The sequence below is a fragment of the Mangifera indica genome, chromosome 12, assembly GCF_011075055.1.
Source record: "Mangifera indica cultivar Alphonso chromosome 12, CATAS_Mindica_2.1, whole genome shotgun sequence".
Lineage (NCBI taxonomy): Eukaryota > Viridiplantae > Streptophyta > Magnoliopsida > Sapindales > Anacardiaceae > Mangifera > Mangifera indica.
The window spans coordinates 14,768,696-14,788,655 of NC_058148.1; the positions used below are offsets into that span (position 1 = coordinate 14,768,696).

Consider the following 19,960-nt stretch of genomic DNA (forward strand, 5'->3'; position numbering starts at 1 on the left):
TGGGTGTTTGGTGTTTCTATAGTTAAAGGGGGGACATTTGAGAAAACGCTAAACCTTGGGTGGGAAATAGTCCTTTGGCCTTATCAGATTTGACAACACTCCATTCATATCAGGTCGATCTTCAGGATTTGGGTTGGCGCAAATCAACGCTAGCTTAAACAGTGCTTCCAGAACTTGAACTTGCTCTTCAGAGACATCTGAAGCTAGTGTAAGGTCTATGATATGAATAATTCCCTTGATTCCATCTGCCATGGCTTTCTCTGCAAGTTGACGCAAACTGATCCGCGTCCCATTCTCTTCTTCGAGTCCCGTTGGCCTTCGTTGAGTAAGAAACTCAATCACTATGATACCAAAACTGAACACATCTACTTTCGTAGTCACTTTCCTCATATATGCAAACTCTGATAAGAATACAAACATGAATTGGTGAATCAATTAAGCCGAATCTTATTTTGTTTGAGTAGATGAAAATTGAAATAAAATAAATGATAGTAATATTTGTTGGATATGGTGATTCAAATGAAGGAATAAGGGTTTTAGATGAAAGATCAGGAGTTATATTATTAGAAAGTATTAGGATGGTCGTTCAATCTAAAACATCAATTCTGGGTGAAATAGGTTATGATCAAATAATTAAATTTAGTATAGTGAATTTCCTTATCATTTCCCAGTCTTTTTTTTCTAATTTGGGTTTTCACATAGGGATTAGTCGTTGTTACTCGAGCAAGGGGAGGATTTCCTAATAAGAGTAAAGACGAGTATCTCTGTTATGTTGTTTCTCTTGTATATCCTCTAAACCATTAAATATTAAATTACTATGAATATGTTTTGATACTTAATACTTATTGTATTAATGTTCCGCATGAGAGATGATAATTTTTCCCGAAGGGATGGAAAGGAGATAAAAGAGAAAATTTTACCAGGAGTAGAAGGTAGGGATTCCTGTTGTCCCCATATTGGGATAGGGAAAAGTCTCCCCTACAGAGTCAGGGATGTGGATTATGGTTTTTAGCCCCGCCTTGAACCTTTGCCTTCCCTATTTCCACAAATTTCCTTCCTTTCTTTTTCTCTTGCATTATTTGTGGTTTGTTTTCATTCAATGTTGATAATAAAAATGAGAAGTGCAGTTACGGGATTTATACAGGAATGAAAATAGTTTACCTGGTGCCATGTAGCCAATAGTGCCTTGGAAAGCTGATGATGAGGAAAGGCTACTTTCTCTCTGCAGATGGACACCCAACACTCGAGCTGTTCCAATTAAAAAACCTCTAAACTTTAAAACTATCAAAGCACATTTTTAGTTGCAAAGATAAAAAATAAAACCTTTAGTGATTGTTTGTCGTAATCAGACAATATTTTTACTTGGATCAGGACATTGGAAGTGTTGATTTATTCACAAAATTTTACATTTGTATTTGGTCACAGTCAACCATTTCAAGCAACTCCCTTAAGCTTCATAAGATTAGACAACACTTCATTCATATCTGGTCGATCTTCAGGATTTGGGTTGGTACAAATCAATGCTAGTTTAAATAGTTCTTCCAAAACTTGCGCCTGCTCTTCGGAGATATCTATAGCTAGTGCAGGATCTGTGATTTGAAGGATTCCATTAATTCCATCTGCCATGGCTTTCTCTGCAAGTTGACACAAAGTTAGCGGCGTCCCGTTCTCTTCGTCGAGTCCCGTTGGCCTTCGTTTAGTAAGAAACTCAATCACTATGACACCAAAGCTGAACACATCTACTTTGGTAGTCACTTTTCTCATATATGCGAACTCTGATAAGAACACAAGCACGAATTGGTGAATTGGGACAGTTTATGAACCAGATAAATTGAGCCAAATCTTGTTTTGTTTACTAAGATGAGAATTGAAATAAAAGAAATGATAGTGTTATTTGTTGTATAATGTTATCTGAATTTAGAGAATACGCGCTCCAAATGAAAAACGAGCATTCTGATGAGATAAAGGGTGTTCCATCTAGAACATCAATTAGGGCAAAATAGGTAATGACCACGTAATTAAACTGGGATATTAATTAAAATACTTTATATATATATATATAGTCATTTTGTTTTTTATTATACATATATAGTTTAAAATATAAAATATCTAAAATACTCTTATACTTATTTAACCAAACGTAAATTTACTTAATCAAGATATAAAATTCACTCACTCAAAACTAATTTATTTTTAAAAAATTGATTATTTGAATGGTTAATCAGTTGATCAAACATTCAATCAACCAATTTATTTTTAAAAATTAGTTGATCGATCGACCAATCAAAAATCTTAAAATCTTTTTCTTTTAAAAATAAAATCAAATTAAAATGTAATTATATTTATATAATAAAAAAATATGATTATATATATAAAAAATTAAAAATTATTTTAATTAATATCCCAATTAAACTATAGTGTAGTAAATTTACCATGTTTTTCCCAATTTGGGTGTCCACATATGAATGAAAATTTGACCTCAAAAGCAAGTCTTGACCTGCCCCTCCGCAGATACAGAGGGGACTCTTTAATTGGAACAAGAAGGTGGGATGTGACAGGACGAATATTTCAACAAGTCTTGACAGGAGAAATATTTATTATATAATAAATAATACTTAATTATATAATGGTTGTCTATCTAAATAAAATACCAAAATTATATACCCGTAACATTGTTAATTTTTTTTTTACCACCGAGAAAGAAGGGCAAGGTAAGAGAATTTTTTCTATCAGAATGGAAAGTAGAAGGGAAGAGAAATCTTCCCCGTGGAAAAGGAACAGAGAATTCCAGTCACCCTGTATCAGAGACAGGAAAGGTCTCCCTACAGAGACAAAGAAAGGGACTAGGGGACCTCACCTGGAAACCTTGCCATTCGTTGTGAAATTCCTATTTTCTTTTGATCTATAAACAGGAATGAAGATAGATTACCTGGTGCCATGTAGCCAATAGTGCCTTGGAAAGCTGATGATGAGGAAATGCTACTCTCTCTCTGCAGATGAACACCCAACATTCGAGCTGTTCCGAAATCACTCACATGAGCCTCCCAGTCTGCATCTAGCAGAACGTTCGAAGGCTTCAAGTCGCAATGAACAATTGGAAAATCATAACCAGAGTGCAAATAATCCAGTGCAGTAGCGATGGAAATAAAAACATCAATTCTTTTGGACATTGTCCACCTTGATTGGTCCACCACAGCCTGATGAATTATTCTCTCCAAGTTTCCATTTTTCATGTATTCCAGGACCAAAGCCTTCAGTTTTCCACTCTCCCAGGCATAACCCAGCACTTTCACAAGATTCCTGTGCCTCAGCTTCCTCAAGGTTTTGGCTTCTCGGTAGAACAACCTATCAGACTCAGCCGGTAACTGATGCAAATTCAGTTTCTTCACTGCTATGATTTGCCCATCTTCCAGTTGACCCTTGTACACAGTGCTCAAACTGCTAGTTCCAAGAATATTATTTTCACTGAAGGAACCAGTAGCATTTTCCAGTTCACTTCTGTCGAACCTCTTTAGTGTTAATGCAGAAGTGAGGTCTGGTTCTGGATTCTCAATCCTTTCTTCTTTATGCTTTCTTGCATAGTGATTGAGTATTGAAATCACAAGAACCAGAACTAAAAGAACTGAAACAGAGCCGAGTACCAGGAGAATCAACTTCGTCTTCTTGGATAAATGGTGTGAGCCTGTCAACTTGCAAGATTTGAGAAACTGTGCTCCACAGAGTGCTGGATTTCCCTGCAAATCAGATGCGTTCATGCTTCTAAATATGCCAGTCTCAGGAATGCGGCCTTCAAGGTTATTGAAAGAAAGATTCAGGCTTTTCAAGGTGGAAAGGTTGGAAAAGCTATCGGGGATAATGCCCACCAAGTTGTTCTGAGAAAGGTCTAGTGAGCTAAGATGCTTCAGATTCGCCAGCTCTTCAGGGATTTCACCATCTAAACTATTTCTGGAAAGGTTCAAGCTTGTAAGCACATCCATTCCTCCGAAAACTTCACCCGGGATTTCACCAGAAAGTTTGTTTCCTGACAGATCAAGAGAGAACAAGTTTCTGCAGCCCTTAAGATTTTCAGGAATGTTCCCCGTAAATTTATTGTTTGAAATGTCAATGGTTTGTGCCATTTCCAGCATTCCAAGCTCCACTGGAATACTTCCCTCGAAGAAATTGGATGACAAGTTGAAATATATCTGTATGTTCTTCAAATTTGCTACCACAGGTCCTGGAACTGATCCTGTTAGATGGTTGTGAGAGAGATCCAGGGACATAAGTCCGTTAAGCCGCTCCAAGCTTCTCGGAATGGACCCGTTAAAGTTGTTGCCTCCAAGATTCAAGTCTGAAAGAGACTCAAGTTTAGAGAAAGAACTTGAAATTGGACCAGTCAACTTGTTGTTCTGCAAATAAAGAATTGTCAGATACTTGAGCTCAAATAATTTCTCAGGTATGGTGCCCTCAAGGCCATTGTCACGTAGAGAGAGTCCTTGAAGGAGAGAAAGCTTGGACAATTCCGGTGGAAGAATTCCTGTGAAGCTATTTCCAGCAAGATTTAAGGATATGAGACGACTTAAATTGCCAATCTCACGTGGGATTGGCCCTACAAATGAATTCATGCCAATTCCAAATATCTTGACATTATAGAGATTCCCAATAGCTGGTTTTAGCAATCCACTAAAATTGTTCTCACCCAATGACAAAGTTAGAAGATTCGAGCAATTGAAGAGGTCATCAGGGATTTCTCCTGACATCCTATTAGCCCCAAGAGATAGGAATTTCAGGTTCCGCAATCGTCCCAAACCAGTGGGAATTTTCCCTGTTATCCTATTAAATGCTAGACTTATGACATCAAGATGGGTACAATTTGAGATACTGGGTGGAATGGCTCCTTCAAGAAGATTGTTATTCATGGTCAGGTTTTTCAAGTTATAAAGCAATCCAATGTTTGATGGAAGCGCCCCTGTTAGGGAGTTTAAGCTCATTGACAGTTGTGTTAAATTTGTCAGGTTTGTTATGGAAGAAGGAATCTCTCCTGTAAACTTATTGGAATGCAAGGTCAACACTTCCATTGACCTCAAAGAACCCAGTTCATCAGGCACTGTTCCAGTTAACTCATTCATGGAAAGTCCCAAATGAGTTAATGATTTCAACTGGAACAAGGAAATTGGGATTGTGGAATTCAACTTATTGTCATACATACGCAGCTTTTCCAGGTTTACTAAATTTCCGAGCTCAGATGGAATGCTTCCACTGAATTGGTTGCTATAAATCTCAAGGGTGAGAAGCTTTTTACAACGGCCTAGTTCAGATGGGATTTTTCCACCAATTGAATTTTCATACAACAAAAAATTTTTTAAGTTTGATAGATTTCCAATCTCTGGGGGAATTGATCCTGATAACATGTTCTGACTCAGGTCTAAATCCTGCAAAGCTTCCAATCTACCTATAGAAGCTGGTATTTGACCTTCTAGCTTGTTGGTGTAAAGATACAACATTTGAAGACCAATCAGATTTCCTATGTTTTGAGGGATTGCGCCAGTAAGATTGTTCAATATGACAGCAACTGCTAACAAGGATGTGCAGTTGCATATGCTTTCAGGTATGGTTCCATTCAAGAGATTATTACTTAAATCTACTAACTGCAAATTTCGAAGGTCTCCAATTTCTGCTGGAATTTGACCGGAAAGGTAATTTGAGACTAGAGCTAATTGAGAAAGTTGGGAGCATTGGCCCAGCTGAGCTGGGATACTCCCGGAGAGAAAGTTCAAAGTTAAATCAAGAACCTGGAGTGCTGAAAGGTTTCCAAGGAATGGAGAAATCTGGCCTTCAAGCTGCTTGTCCACAAGCGATATTGAAACGACGAGATCTGAGGAAGCATCGCAAGTGATGCCTGACCAGTTGCAGTGGTGGTTTCTGTCAGTCCAATCTGTAAGTGCTCCTAAAGGATCATTAGTTATGGCATTCTTGAAGGCCTTCAAGGCCTCACTTTCAACTTCTAAGCTTGGCTCTGCCTGCAAACAGCTAACAAAAAGAGAGCAAAATAGGACTATGATCAAGCTGACACTTTGAGACGCCATTGCTAAGAGAAATGATTAAACTGCTATGGAGGTTTGTACTAATTAGAAGTTTCTGGTATATGATGGCCCCATAGTTGTCAAGGTATGACAGAAAATTTGACATATCAAGGCCAGTCAAACTAATGAAGAAAACATGATACTTTGAACCTTGAACTAGACGTACTTCTATCTACAGTGACCTATGAAGTTCCATTCCTAGAATCTTTTATAAAATCGTGTCTCAATTAGGATAACGTTTAAAAAAAGAAAAAAAAAAGTAACATTTGGTTAGAATTCTTTTTTAGTGTAACACATTTAAATAAATTTTATATTAATAAAGTATAAAAGAAATATTAAGTATTAGTTCAATAGTTTCTGGTATATGATGGAACCAACTGAATGCATCAAGAAAATCATTGGAAGCGTTAATTTATTCACTAAACAACCACTTAGCTAACTTAATTCTCTTTATTAGCTTAATTAATTGGCCAGCTTGATTGACGCGAAGACTAAGAGATATGCAATTTGAATGTCTAAATATTGAAGCCGACTATAGAGCGCCTTCACAGGCTTCAATTAATGATTGTTTGACTCTGCAGCTTTTTGCCACTAATCTGCAAGTGGGAAAAAACGGCAAGAAAAACTGTGCATGGGTCCACTAAGAAAAAGGGCAGGACAGGAATCAGAGAGGCTTATTTGACTTTGCCGACGTGCCTGGGCCCAGAAATTGTGTGACATGTTTACTATTCCTGATAAGCATTCTATTAAGGCAGCGGCTGTGAAGTGGTATTGAGGCATTTTCATGTGTCGAGTGCATTTGCAGGATTCTGTTTTGTATTGAAACAATGGGCGACTTCTGGTTATACAACTAACAAAACAGTGTCCCATCCCAAAAGGGACTGACTGCCCGTGAGCCTCTCAATTAAAAAGGTTGGCGGTGGGTTGGCCACACGCCAACCTAGTTAATTAAAAAGGTTGGCCCCTGCCAACCTGTTAAATAAAAAGGGTTGGGGCCAACCTGGTTAAATTAAAAAGGCCAACCTTTTAAATAAAAAGGGTTGACCAGTTAAAATTAGGCCAACCCTTAAAAGTTAAAAAAGGGTTGGCCAGATGCCAACCTTTTTAAAATAACGTCAACGCCAATCTTTTTTAATTTTACCGTTAATTTTTTTTATTATTATGAATAATTTTTTAGACATAAAATATATTATATTATATTTTTATTAATAATAAAATTCTCATAAATAATTATAAAATATATTATATTATATCAACATAGAGTTCAATATTTTCATAATTTAGACATGAAAATAAATTTGATATAAAATTCAATGACTATGAACAACTTCTAAACTATTATTGGGTTGAGATTTGTACGATTTAAAAAAGGCATCTTGATAATCAAACGCTCTCCATACTTATAGGGATTCGATCTCCACCAATCAAATTGAGAAAAAACATTTTCTCTATCTCTAACAATATTATGAGTAATTTTATCTAAGATAAAATTATTATAATGTTTGCGATAGCCTATATATCTTGCACTTCGTTGATTTGGGAAAATAGAGAGAGATATTGATTTTCTTATATTCATTACAATTCTTCGTTCTTCAGCGAGCTGCAATTCATCCACACATTGCCAATAATTTTTGAATTTTTTATCTTGGACAAGATTAGAAATTACTGAAGTCCAATAATCTGATAATGACCTTAGTAATCCAGATATCCTCTCCTTTTCAATTAATTTTATGCTCTTGCTTTTAAATCATAATATCTCTCATACATGACACCAAGATGAGTGAAAATGTTGTGCACTGGATTCATCTTATAGTTCAGATAGTAGTTCTTAGCCAACATGTTCATCTTATATATGACCAACAAATAGAGAATAATAAATTATACATACATAACAATATAAATATTTACTCTAAACAAAATATATATTTATTTAAATATAAATAAATTAAGCCAAAATAAAAAATTTATTTTTTAAATATAAATAAATTAAGCCAAAATATTTTTATATTTATTTAAATATAAATAAATTTAAAAAAAATTAAAAAGGGGTAAGAAAACCTTTCGTGTTGTCTTGCCATTATTTCATCTCTGCAAATCCAACAAGTTTTGTGCAAAGTATAGATCTCTCTATTTTATGGTATGTTTAAGATAAATATGCTATATCTATGCTTTATATATATGTTAAAGATAAATCACGTGAATACTATTGCATTAATAATTCTCTGCAAGTCAATTTATTCCCTACAAGATTCTTCTGCAACAAAAATTATTTTCTCGTGCTTCTACAAATTTTTCTTTGCAAGATTCTACAATTCATTTTTGTTTTGATTGTTCATATATATATATATATATATATATATATATATATATATATATATATATATATATATGTATTTTTTGCATATTCAACACCAAGTACACATAAATATAAATTTTGTTTCAAATATTGATACTAAATATCTATACATTTTCTCTCTGAAAATTTTTTCTTTTTTCTTCCTCAGCTTTCAAGTAGGGACTCATGTAGACAGATTCTCTCTCTTTTTCTCTACAACTTTGGAATTGTACTGTAAAAAATAAAATAAGTGCTTTAAAATGGAACCAATGCTTCTAAAACAAAAGAAAGAAGTAAAAAACTGAAAAGTGAAACGAATTTTTCATATTAAGAATTCTTCGAAGTAACGATATAAAACAAAAAGAGTAACCCATCATACCTTATATTAGAGCTCAGCTACTATGATGCTCTAAAAAAATCATTTCATAGGATTTAACTGAAAAAAATGAAAGGTTGACGTTTAATTAGAAAAAAATAGTATTTGAAAAATTTAAGAAAATGTTAGAAAAGGGTTGGCATCAGTTGGCATTGGCGTTGACGCCAACCCTTTAAAGGTGTGGGCATGGCGTTGGGCAAACCTTCAATCGAAAAAGGGTCGACGTGGGCCCACATTTTTATAAAATAAAATAAAAGAGTTGGCATTAGCCAACCCTTTTATTAAAAAAAAGATTGGCATGGACACAAGGAAAACAATACACACATAAGCTCCAAATTGGAATAAACAAACATAAAAAATAAAAGAATTGGGTGCAATGAAAGAAAAATGAAAAAATAAATAAATTCACTAGGCCCCAGGGGGTTGGCGTTAATACCAACCTATTCATTTGGAATTTTTTCTAGGGTATATTTTGGTATTTTATAACCATCACAATAACATTAAACAATATTATAACAACTTTAAACAACAGAAACAACATGAAATCACAATAAAATTAAATTTTACATGAAATTATTATGAACATGAATATACTATACTTATTTCATTTTCAATTATTTATAAAGAAAACACATAACATACAGACTTAAGTCGAGACTCACTTGAATGTGGATGATTTTGCTATGAAGTCTTTGCAGCAGATGTTAATTCTCTTAATAAATTTAGCAATTTTTGTTTTTCCCTCCCTTATATCCAAATTGAATCTTTTATAATGATTTTCTTCTGGGTTTTATTGTTCAATCATATGTCTTCTTCCATTAATATTTTATTTTATCCTTTTCATGCTGTAGAGATTCCTTTCTCAATTGCGGAAGAAGAGAGAAAAAGTTATAGAGAAAAAAAGAGAATCTCTGAATAGGTTATTTTAAGAGGGATATTTTAAAAAAATAGATTACTGTTGTGGTATACTTATTTAAGTTTTAGAATGAGTGACATATATATATACACGATTAAAAAAAACGGGTAAAAGCAAGTTGGATATATAAAAAAAAGTTTGTGAGTTGGATGTATCTGGCAAACAAGAGAGATGACAGGCAGGATTTCTGGTTCTGTTCTCGTTTGGGGGCCATAATTTCTGTCTTCACACCAGTTCGTATGAAAGGCATTTCTTTCTAGTCTGAAAAAAATTAAACAAGCCTGCTATTTCGGATTGAATTCAATTCGTTTTTGCATGTGACATATTGTTTATTTTTTAAGCGGTCCTCTAATTAGGGCTGTACAAAAATGGGTAACGAACCAGTTATGAAATGAACCAAATTTTCGAAGAAAATTCTGACTGTTTGTATGGGTTGCCAGATGATATTAGGCACCGGAAGGATTCAGAATACAAAATCCTCGCTTTTGAGATCTTTTTAAGTGATAAGTAATACTTCAAATACGAAGTACATTATTTAACATAGTACTCTTAGTAATTTTTACGCCATAGAAGCCTCCTCTCCTTTCTTCGGTCGCCAACGGGAGTTTTGACTCAGCAGTTTGTGTATGGTCAACAATAGAGAAGTCTGATCAAAACATACGAGTAAAGAATCAGCCAGCTAATTATAGAAGGGCTTCAAGTGATGATAGTATTTTCACTCTGCAGTTTGTATATGGCCAACAATTAGAAATATGTGATACCCTTTGATGAATCTCATATTGATAAAATACAAAAGAGATGTTAGATTTGTATACGCATCTCACATCGTTTGGGGATGTTAATTCGAATTGGTTAAATAGTCTATGAGTTTCTTAAGTTATAAAAACATATTTAAGCTTGTAAAATGGATAATATTTTGACAATGAACTTAGCTATTAGACTTGAGATATTACAAATAGTATCAGAGTTGCTTTGTTGTCCTCTTCAGCGATAGTAAGGTAGAACTTTAACCGTCCACGACCACTATAAGATACAATCTTCCTCATTGGTTCACCAAAATTTAGAAAAGAGATTACCTATAACAATCACTAACTCTTAGTAAATGTTACGTGTTTGATAGTTCTCTCCCACTCTAGAAGGTAGTTTAAGAGAGGGGACTTTCTCTCAAAGCTTACACACTAACACTTAATCCTTTTCTCAACAACCACCCACCCTTCAACATCTTTCACAAACAAACATTCAAAAAAGCCATTGGCTAGTGATTGAACCTTGAACATGTTATTTATGGACTTTTGGACAGAATTATATTAATTGAGTTTTAATAACATTATTAAGTTCTACTCAATCTCTCCTACCTTAAAAACTAGTTTAAGAGTTAAGACTTTCTCTTACCCTTTTACGTTAACATCTAATCCCTTTCAACTCAATTATATATGTGTGTCACAAAATTTGGCATTGCCCAGTGAAAACCTAAAATTTTATTATGAATTGATGTGATGCACCACATTATCGAACTTGCAAAAACATTAGTCTGATACTCGATACACCAATCTTCCCCAACAAAGTCCCCCACTTCATCTCTTATTAAATACAGCCGTTAATTATGAACTAAGCCTGCCGTTACATATTTTGTAACATATAGCAATGAATTCTGTGGGCTGCCTTGCACGCATTTATCACTTTTAATGACCAATGAAATGGATTAAACTGCCTAGCTAAGGATGTAACAAAGTAATCTTGCTCTGCGGAGGCCAGAAAGCATTCTCTCCGATCTATAAATTTGAACCTCCCGTTTCATTTCTTCTTTAACATAAAAAATGGCTAAAGCAACATTTTCTCTTGTTTTTCTCCCACTTTTTCTTCTGTTTTTATTCTCCAATTCAGGTGCTTTTGTTTCCAGGTCTAGTTTTTAACTTTTTTCATATTGTTCAATTCTGTCAGTCTGACATTGTGTAAAATTTGTGCAGGAGGAATTCTGAAGCTTACCAATGCACAGGTAAATTCAAGACTCATTAAGTTAATTTCTGTGTTTTGCTACAAGAAAATTTGTATACGTGACTTCATCTTAATATTGCTGCCGTTAGTGGAAAACCTGGTGTGTTGCAAAGCCATCTTCAAGCGATGCTGAATTGATTGCCAACATTGAGTATGCTTGTCGTTACATCAGTGGTGATGGCTGCAATATCATAAACGAAGGTGGCTCTTGCTACTTACCCAATACTCTCCTTAACCATGCTTCCGTAGCCATGAATCTCTACTACCAATTCCATGGCAGAAACACCTGGAACTGTGACTTCAAGGGCTCTGCTCTTACCACTACAACCAATCCAAGTATAAGACCTTCAATTTCCTCTACTTAATTTTACTCATCAAATATGTAACAAAATTGATAGTTCCGCTACTGATTTTTACTGTGTTAACCATCTGCAGGCTATGGCACTTGCCAGTATGCTTAGCGCCTGCAGATTTGATCTTGTTCAGCAAGCGTTGGGCTCTCTCCATGATTCTTTTTTATGCAAGAAATATGTTTCTTTACAGAAAATGGAATATGGGTGTTTCATATTTAGTTTGCAGTCTGTGGGAATTTACTGTAAATAATAAATGTGGAAGGGTTCTATGAATTTCTCATTCTTCTATTGTGACATCTTTAGAATCTTGGTTTCACAATGTTGAATATACAATTAAAGCAAATTTTCTTCTGACATTGGAAGATGCTGCCATGGAGGACATATAATGGTGACAGTTAACAAACACTACAGAGAATTTGACATTTTAAAGCAAATTTTAGGCACCAACAAGTAAATTATTGTCCAACCAAAATGCCATGTAGGTCATATATCTGGATGATGAAAACTATATGTGATGTAAGTGGGGGTGCCAATATCCATCGATCATTTTGGACATATATGAGAACATTTCTTTTTATTGTAATAAGGAGTGAATGAATCTACAACATTGACAATGCATGTCATCCAAACTGGGAAGTGAGGTTTATGCATGTGGTTCTTGAAAATAACAAAGTTGCTATGATGTTCAAATTTAATTTAGATTCTTCTACTGAGTCGGCATTCTATCAATATACACCATTGGGGTGCGAGGGTTCCTTTTGGCAGATAACATTGAAGCTTCAGCTTCGGGGTTTCTTGTATCAGAAAAACCTGCGTCTTTGTGTGGCTCTGTGAACATGAAATTCGAGCGTTACCTAACTCATCCTCAGAGAAACGAGATTGCCATGAATTTTCAGGCCACCTTCATCTATATAACTAATTCTACCTTTCTCCTTCGAGCTTATTCACTTTCATCACCATCTTCACACAATTAAAATGGCCAACCTGACTCTTCCCTTTCATATTCTTTCCCTTCTCCTACTGTGTTTTTTCTTGACTTCAGGTAAATTTCTCTTCTGGGGTGTTTTACTACATAGTTTGTTCAACATTATGGGGGCCTATAACTTATGAATATCTTTGGCACAATTCTGCAGGAGGCTTCTTGAAGATGGTTATTGCCCAAGTAAAAAAAATTTGAATAATTTTCACATACAACTACACTTGAATATTATGACTGAATTTTTCCAAGTTTGTTCTTTTTAATTGCATGTCGTTGCAGAGAAACTGGTGTGTTGCGAATCCCACAGCTGACGTCTCCACACTACTTGCAAATCTAGACTATGCCTGCAGTCATATAGATTGCCATCTGATACAACAGGGCGGTTCTTGTTTCTATCCAAACACTTACATACACCATGCCTCCTTTGCCATGAATATGTACTTCCAAGCTCAGGGAAGACACTCCTTGGATTGTAATTTCAAATATTCTGGACTCATTTCCATCAGTGATCCAAGTAAGGCTAACCAAACATAATTTCTCTTTCATCCACAATATCTTCGCACAAGTTATAAAATATTGAATTATATATTGAATTTATATTACAAACTAAATGAGTCATATTTGAGTCCTTAGAACACCTAAAATTCACCAGTATTGTATTGACCTGTTTTCCTCTATTGAAACCTTCCAAACCACATCTACCCAAATTATAGTTTGTAAAATGTATAGAGTTTCTAACAAACCCTGCAATTGTATTTTCAACAGCACTTCCTGCAAAACTAACTTCCTGTGCCATCTTGCAGGTTATGAGAGCTGCACTTTTGAGAGTGGTACGTATCAGTAATAAGATATATCTTTAGACTTCATTCTATATTATTCAGAATCATGATTTCGCTAAAACGCTTATGCAGGAGGAGCTCAATCAGATGAGGGGCTAACAATGGCGCAGAATTCCAGCGCAAGTGTCTGACATTTGGTATAACTTAAATCTTTAACACAGATTTCAGCAATCCTGAAACTACCTTGAATCACTGTTTCAGGCAACATGGTGTGTAGCAAAACCTGGAACAAATAACGATATGCTGACGCTGAACTTCGATTTCGCCTGCAATCACGTCGATTGCACCCCAACACAAGCCGGCGGTGCATGCTACAACCCAACCACGCTCTTAAACCATGCCTCCTTTGCCATGAATCTTTACTTTCAGAGCAATGGCAGAAATGCTTCAAGTTGTGACTTCAGAAGGACCGGCCTGGTCGTTACAAGTGACCCCAGTAAGCCAGATTAATTTTATAATTGTATAACCCAGTTTTCATTTACAGAAATCTACACAGTTAAGATTTCCAGTAATCTGATTTTGCATGTGGTTTGGCAGGCTATGGAAATTGCATTTATGAGCATAGTAGCTATATTCAATAAGAGTTACGAGGAAGTTATGGATAGATCACTCAGTATGTCTAGTTTTTCCAATAAAGAAATTGAGAGAGCCTTCGATTTTCTTTGCAAGAATTGTGAACCTGAAAATGTTGACTGATTTTTATGTTATAGTTTCAGGTAATTGACATATAATTACACCGAAAAATAGACATATATAGCACTAGATTTGTGTTGAGCTCAGCTTGATCAAGTTGTAAAGAGATGGGCTTGAGCCAACACTTGTTTGATTCCATAGGTTGCTCAATATAACTAATAAAATAATGTTATTTTATTTGATTTAAAACATGATCATTTTGAATTATATTTTCATTATGTAATAAGCGAAACGGTGTCATTTTTTGTATAGCGTAATAAGTAAAGGGATATTATTCTGTTCAGTCAAACCCAATCAAGTTTAAGTTTTATCAATTTTGTTGAACTCAAACGTGTAAACGAAAATATTAAAAAAGGTGAACAAAATCATCAGGAAAAAAATGATCGAGAAGATAAGCTCTATCAATGTTGATGAACTACATTTATTTTAATTCAAATTTAATTTATTTAATCTAAATGTAAATTCTAACCAAATAGGCTTAACTTAAATAATCCACGCATAATTTCCGCCAAACATTTACTAACTTTTGTCAAATAGAATTTGGCTATTCATATTTATTATTATTTAAAAAATCAAGGGAAAAGTAAACAAAAGTTAAAAAGATAATTCAATCATCAAAATCAATTAATCTATAGATTATTCTTAACTCTTTTCACACTTGAAGATTTAATTCTTTATTGAAGATGTTTCCTTCATAATTATAGTTTCTCTGAGTATCATGATTACCCATATGGAACATCATTAAAATTGAGATTTGGTAAATAATATATTCAAGAAGTAATTAATTTTTTTATTGATTATTTTTTATTTCAATTAATTCCAAAAATAGCTTAAACTTATATGTTTAAATAAAATAAAAATTGTTTCACTGAAATTACCTGAATTATATAACTCTAAAATTAGTATATATATTTGTTGAAAATATATATTGAGTTTACAAATATGAAAATTAAAACTTATATTATATAAAACTAATTAATTTGTGATAAGATTAAATTCACACATTTATATATCACTTATTTTATTTAATTTTATTATATACGAGACTCTTTTTTGTTTGAGTTTAGATTATTGTTTAATTTATTTCTAGCCCTCTCATCTTGTAATTCTTTTTTAATTTTTTTTCTATTTTTGATAATTTTGTTCACAAATTAAGTCGAACTTAAGTTAGTTCTTATTAAACTGGACTGACTTAAAGTTGTCTGTAACTATAATGAAACCTTTGTGACTCTTGTTTGTATTCATTGTTAGATTTAGTAAATTTTCTTCTTTAGTATTTATGATTATTTTCAAATTTAAGTCTTTTTGCTTACTATTTTTTTTAATTTTTTTTTTGGGTACAATCTACTTCACATTAAAAGAAATGGTAAGATTATTAAGCTTTAAATTAAATCAAGAAAAATAAAAAGCAAATTAGGGCCCGTTAACCATAAAATAAGATTAATTGAAAGAGTGATTAGACTGATAACAGTCACAAAGCAAACAAGGCATTTTTCAAAAACAATATGGCAAATTCGTCAAACCTCGTGAGCCCCACTTTCCATCTTCACGCGTGCTCCATCCGACGGTCCGAATTTCCCGCGTTCTAATCCTCCTCCTTGTCCCAGACTCGCACACATCCCAATGTACCAAACTCAACTCCGTCCGGCCCAATATTTATATACAGCAGCGATAAGGGCACTTCTCATAGGCCACAACACACAACTGAGCATCTCTCTTCTGTCTCTCTGTAGTAGATCTCTTTGGAATCTTCTTCTAGAAAACCTTCTTGGGTTCGTTTTATTTGCTGTTTTTACTTGTACTTTTTTATTTGTGTATTCACTTTTGATTTTCTTTGTGTTATTAATGCATATAATGTTTTTTTTTTTAATGTTATGTGGGGACTTAAGTTTTTTTTGTATGCTTATGGGAGTTGGCAAAAGTTACAATTTTTAGTTCTTTTGTTATATGTTATTTCATAGATCTGGTTTTTTTTGGTTGTTTATGTTGCTCTCTTATATTTGTTTCATTGTTACTTTTGCAGCTTGTGTTCAGGTTCAATATCTTATGGTAATTTGGGGTTGAGTGAAAAAAGTCAACATGCCGTGGACTTCATCTTTTGTGAATTATAGCAAGAACTTGGTGGTGTTCTTTCGTGTTATACTGTAATTTTGATTTCTTCTGGTGAGATTTTTGGCTTTTTGTTTATTTGTTATTGTGATTTCTTCTGTTTGATTTGAGCTATGATTTGGACCAAAATTTGTTTGTAACTGTAAATATTTGTTAAAAGTATGAACAATTTTAAATTTGTAAAGGAAATTAGAAAGCAATGTTGATGAAAATTCAATTTTAAATTTTGTGGTATGGTAGGATGAATTAAAAATGTCAGTTATACTGGTAGTAAAGTTAACACTTTTGTGGTACCTGGGCCTGATCTCAAAATCTTGTTCCTGCTACCACACTAACTGTTACCCGGAAAATGTTGAGTCGAAATAACTACATAAGCATATTTGAAAGTCAGATATAATTTTTTCCTTTATGTTTGTATCTGGTATAAAGCAAAGTATATGGTATATAATCTTGTTTCTTTTTGGATTCTCACTTCCTTTAATGATGTTTTGAGGGTTCTTCTGCAATGCAGTTGGTGAAGTTACATTTGTTTGTCAAAGACACATCTATCAAGTGTGTTATAACTAAAAATTGGTTGGAGGAAGTGAGAATGTACATTGCGGTAACCATAAAGAGATATCGAGCAGTGAAGGACGTTGGAAAAATTAAAATGAGCGGTGGGGTTATTGCATATTACCAACTGGTGCAAGTTTGTCAGGTAAGCATGCATCTACCATTTCTTCACTTTCAGTGTTACTATAAGTGCTCTTAATCTGCATTTGGTATGGCTATTGTAATGTTCAAAAGGGTTTTTCTTTTTTTTTAATAAGACTCTGAAAAAATTTGGATATGGTTCTGGTTTGATGGTAAAATATGTAGTTTTATTTACACTTTGTCTAGAAATTCTGCATGGTCTTATCTTTTATTTACTGATTGATGAATAGTAACTAGTTTAATGGCACAACTTTGTATTGGTGATAATATTGCCTTTCAATTTGTTATTGCAGGCTGAATATTTCCGTCAGTTGATTAAACCTGTCACGTAGTCTAGTAGTGTGAAGATCTGGGATTTTGGGATGACCTGCACTCTGTGTTTACACATAAGAAGGCAGTGATGGAATAATATATTTGATTGTGTTAACTGTTGCTTTGAGATAGACAACTCACTTGTTCTGGCATGGCAATAGTGTGATTACTGTTAGTGGTATTGTCACTGTCGGAACCTTCATCCAATCGATATTCCAAGAGTTTTCAGATAGAAGGTGAAAATCCTTCTTTCCTTTGTTTTTTTTTTTTTTCAATTAAGTACACACTAGATGCAGAGAGACCATCCTCCTCACCCAAAAAAGTCAGGGCCCCCCTTTGGAAATCGTGGGGGTAACCATTACATGAATATTCCTGTAGCACCTGCTGTTGGTGCAGTTTTACCTCCAGCTGCAAAGCCACCAATGCCCTTCAAAGGTGCTGAATTGCGGCCCTCTGAGGTTTGTCCTAAGAATTTCATAATCTTAGATCAAACTTGTCACCGAAGTCAAATTATGTTCCATCCTGCTAGTGCACACAAATTTGGTGGTCCTAGTTTGAATTTCTGTGGAAATTATATCCAAGACATCTTTGAGAGGAAGGATGTTGCTGACATAAAAAGAGAGATTTCCTCTTCTCTAAAAGAAGATTCAGATGATATTGATGCTTTGCTAAGCTTGGAAGAAGAGGAAGAAGAAGATTATGATGACGAAGAGGTAAGCACAGCACGAACTGTTGGAAATTACAGAAGCTACTCACCTGATCCTGTTTCCAGTTATGCTTCTAGACATCAAAAGAATAAATCTTCTTCAAAGTTGTGCAGCACTGGCAACTCTAACATTGAGCAGAAACAACAGAAAATGAAGAAGATGGTGAAAGTATTGAGGGGAATTGTTCCTGGCGCTGATCAGATGAATACTGTTGCTGTTCTGGATGAAGCTGTGAAGTACCTGAAGTCTCTGAAGGTTGAGGTACAGAAGCTTGGTGTTGGAAATTTTAAGAACTAGGCATGATGCATTGCCTGGTAACAGTGATTAGTCGCTATTATATGATACAAGTTTTGCAGTATTATAGTTAAGTTGTCTCCATCTCGACCAGGCAGGCTGACACAATTTGGATAATACCATTAGGGAGGCATTTGGAATTTGTGATTGCGTAATCGGCTTTGTTGTGCCAACAATAATGCAGGTGGTTGAAGTTTGAAACTCATTAGATGTAATATGCACACACTTTACTCAGTTCCCACATAAAATTTGTATGCCATCTTGATATTTCTGAAACAGTATTATGTAATGAAGCACATTGGACACTCCTTTTGTTGCATTGTGGTTATCTATGCGTAGTTATTCTTTGTCAAGAGATTCAGTGGACCTTAGCTGATGATGGATCCCAAATTGCTTAGGATTCTGTCTCTGTTTTAACTTTTTAATTTTCAAGTGAACTTTTTCATACTTTTTATTTTGGTAAGTAACTTTTTCATACTTGTCTATGCTCCAAGCTTTGCTTGACGTTTCTGCTACATTCTGCTACCCAATTGGTTGTGTTGTAAGTGGCGCACTAGTGAGAACTTATTATCTGCCCAGTTTTGTGCCTTGAAATTGGAGCCACCACTGGATCAACTTGGATATCTTTCATTTTCAATTCTAATAAAGTTTTGGGCGCTGTGGTCTTAGTTCAACCAGATAGTTTTTATAATAATATCCTATGATAGAGAGCTTTTGCCATAACTGTGGATGGTCGACCAAAAAGGGTATAGGATTTCTGCAGTAAGTATTTTGGCTTATTCAAATCGTAATATCTTAAGAATAAAAAACGATTTATTTGTATAATTTGACTTGTATAAGCTGTGTAACATAAGCTTTGCACATATGTATGGTTATCAATGATACATAATTATTCTCTCTCTCTCTCTCTCTCTCTCTCTCTCAATATATATATATATATATATATATATATAGTAGAGTCGAATTGAATCAAGTTTGAATAAAAGTAAATGTGAGTTTGGTTCAAAATTTAAATAATCAATTCAAGTTCATGCTTGGTTTTATAAGCCGGTAAACAGTAAAGTTGGAGAAAACTAAAAAAAAAGAATCGTTAATAAAGAAGAAGATAAAAGAGTTGTCATCGAGACAAATTCTGATGTTGGCATCGATCTTGAGCTTGATGAGTTTATTTTTCTTAATTTAAACTCCATTAGTTAGAGTTGAATATCAAGCCAAATATGAGTTGGTTCGGCATAAATCAACCAATGATTTTGTTGACAGTTTTACTAAAATTTTTTTGCTTGTATCTTTCTTATTA

The 19,960-nt window shown here is 34.2% G+C and overlaps 3 protein-coding genes across 3 annotated transcripts; 2 read left to right on the plus strand and 1 right to left on the minus strand.

Annotated features, from left to right (window-relative positions):
• Positions 1 to 1,310: 1,310 nt before the first annotated feature.
• LOC123192295 (LRR receptor-like serine/threonine-protein kinase FLS2) lies at positions 1,311 to 6,127 on the minus strand. Its single transcript, XM_044604788.1, has 2 exons — positions 2,930 to 6,127; positions 1,311 to 1,775 (listed from the first exon to the last, which is right to left on the minus strand). The coding sequence occupies exons 1-2, from the start codon at positions 6,063 to 6,065 to the stop codon at positions 1,435 to 1,437; spliced, it is 3,477 nt and encodes a 1,158-aa protein (XP_044460723.1). The 5' UTR covers positions 6,066 to 6,127; the 3' UTR covers positions 1,311 to 1,434.
• A 5,179-nt stretch (positions 6,128 to 11,306) lies between these two features.
• LOC123193614 (glucan endo-1,3-beta-D-glucosidase-like) lies at positions 11,307 to 12,323 on the plus strand. The gene is made up of 4 exons (XM_044606671.1): positions 11,307 to 11,573; positions 11,657 to 11,685; positions 11,774 to 12,020; positions 12,120 to 12,323. The coding sequence occupies exons 1-4, from the start codon at positions 11,507 to 11,509 to the stop codon at positions 12,143 to 12,145; spliced, it is 369 nt and encodes a 122-aa protein (XP_044462606.1). The 5' UTR covers positions 11,307 to 11,506; the 3' UTR covers positions 12,146 to 12,323.
• A 3,837-nt stretch (positions 12,324 to 16,160) lies between these two features.
• Positions 16,161 to 19,016, plus strand: LOC123193177 (transcription factor bHLH144-like). Its single transcript, XM_044605973.1, has 4 exons — positions 16,161 to 16,320; positions 16,572 to 16,711; positions 17,169 to 17,354; positions 17,644 to 19,016. Exon 4 carries the CDS (start codon positions 17,953 to 17,955, stop codon positions 18,664 to 18,666), a length of 714 nt encoding a protein of 237 aa, XP_044461908.1. The 5' UTR covers positions 16,161 to 16,320; positions 16,572 to 16,711; positions 17,169 to 17,354; positions 17,644 to 17,952; the 3' UTR covers positions 18,667 to 19,016.
• The last annotated feature ends 944 nt before the right edge of the window (positions 19,017 to 19,960 follow it).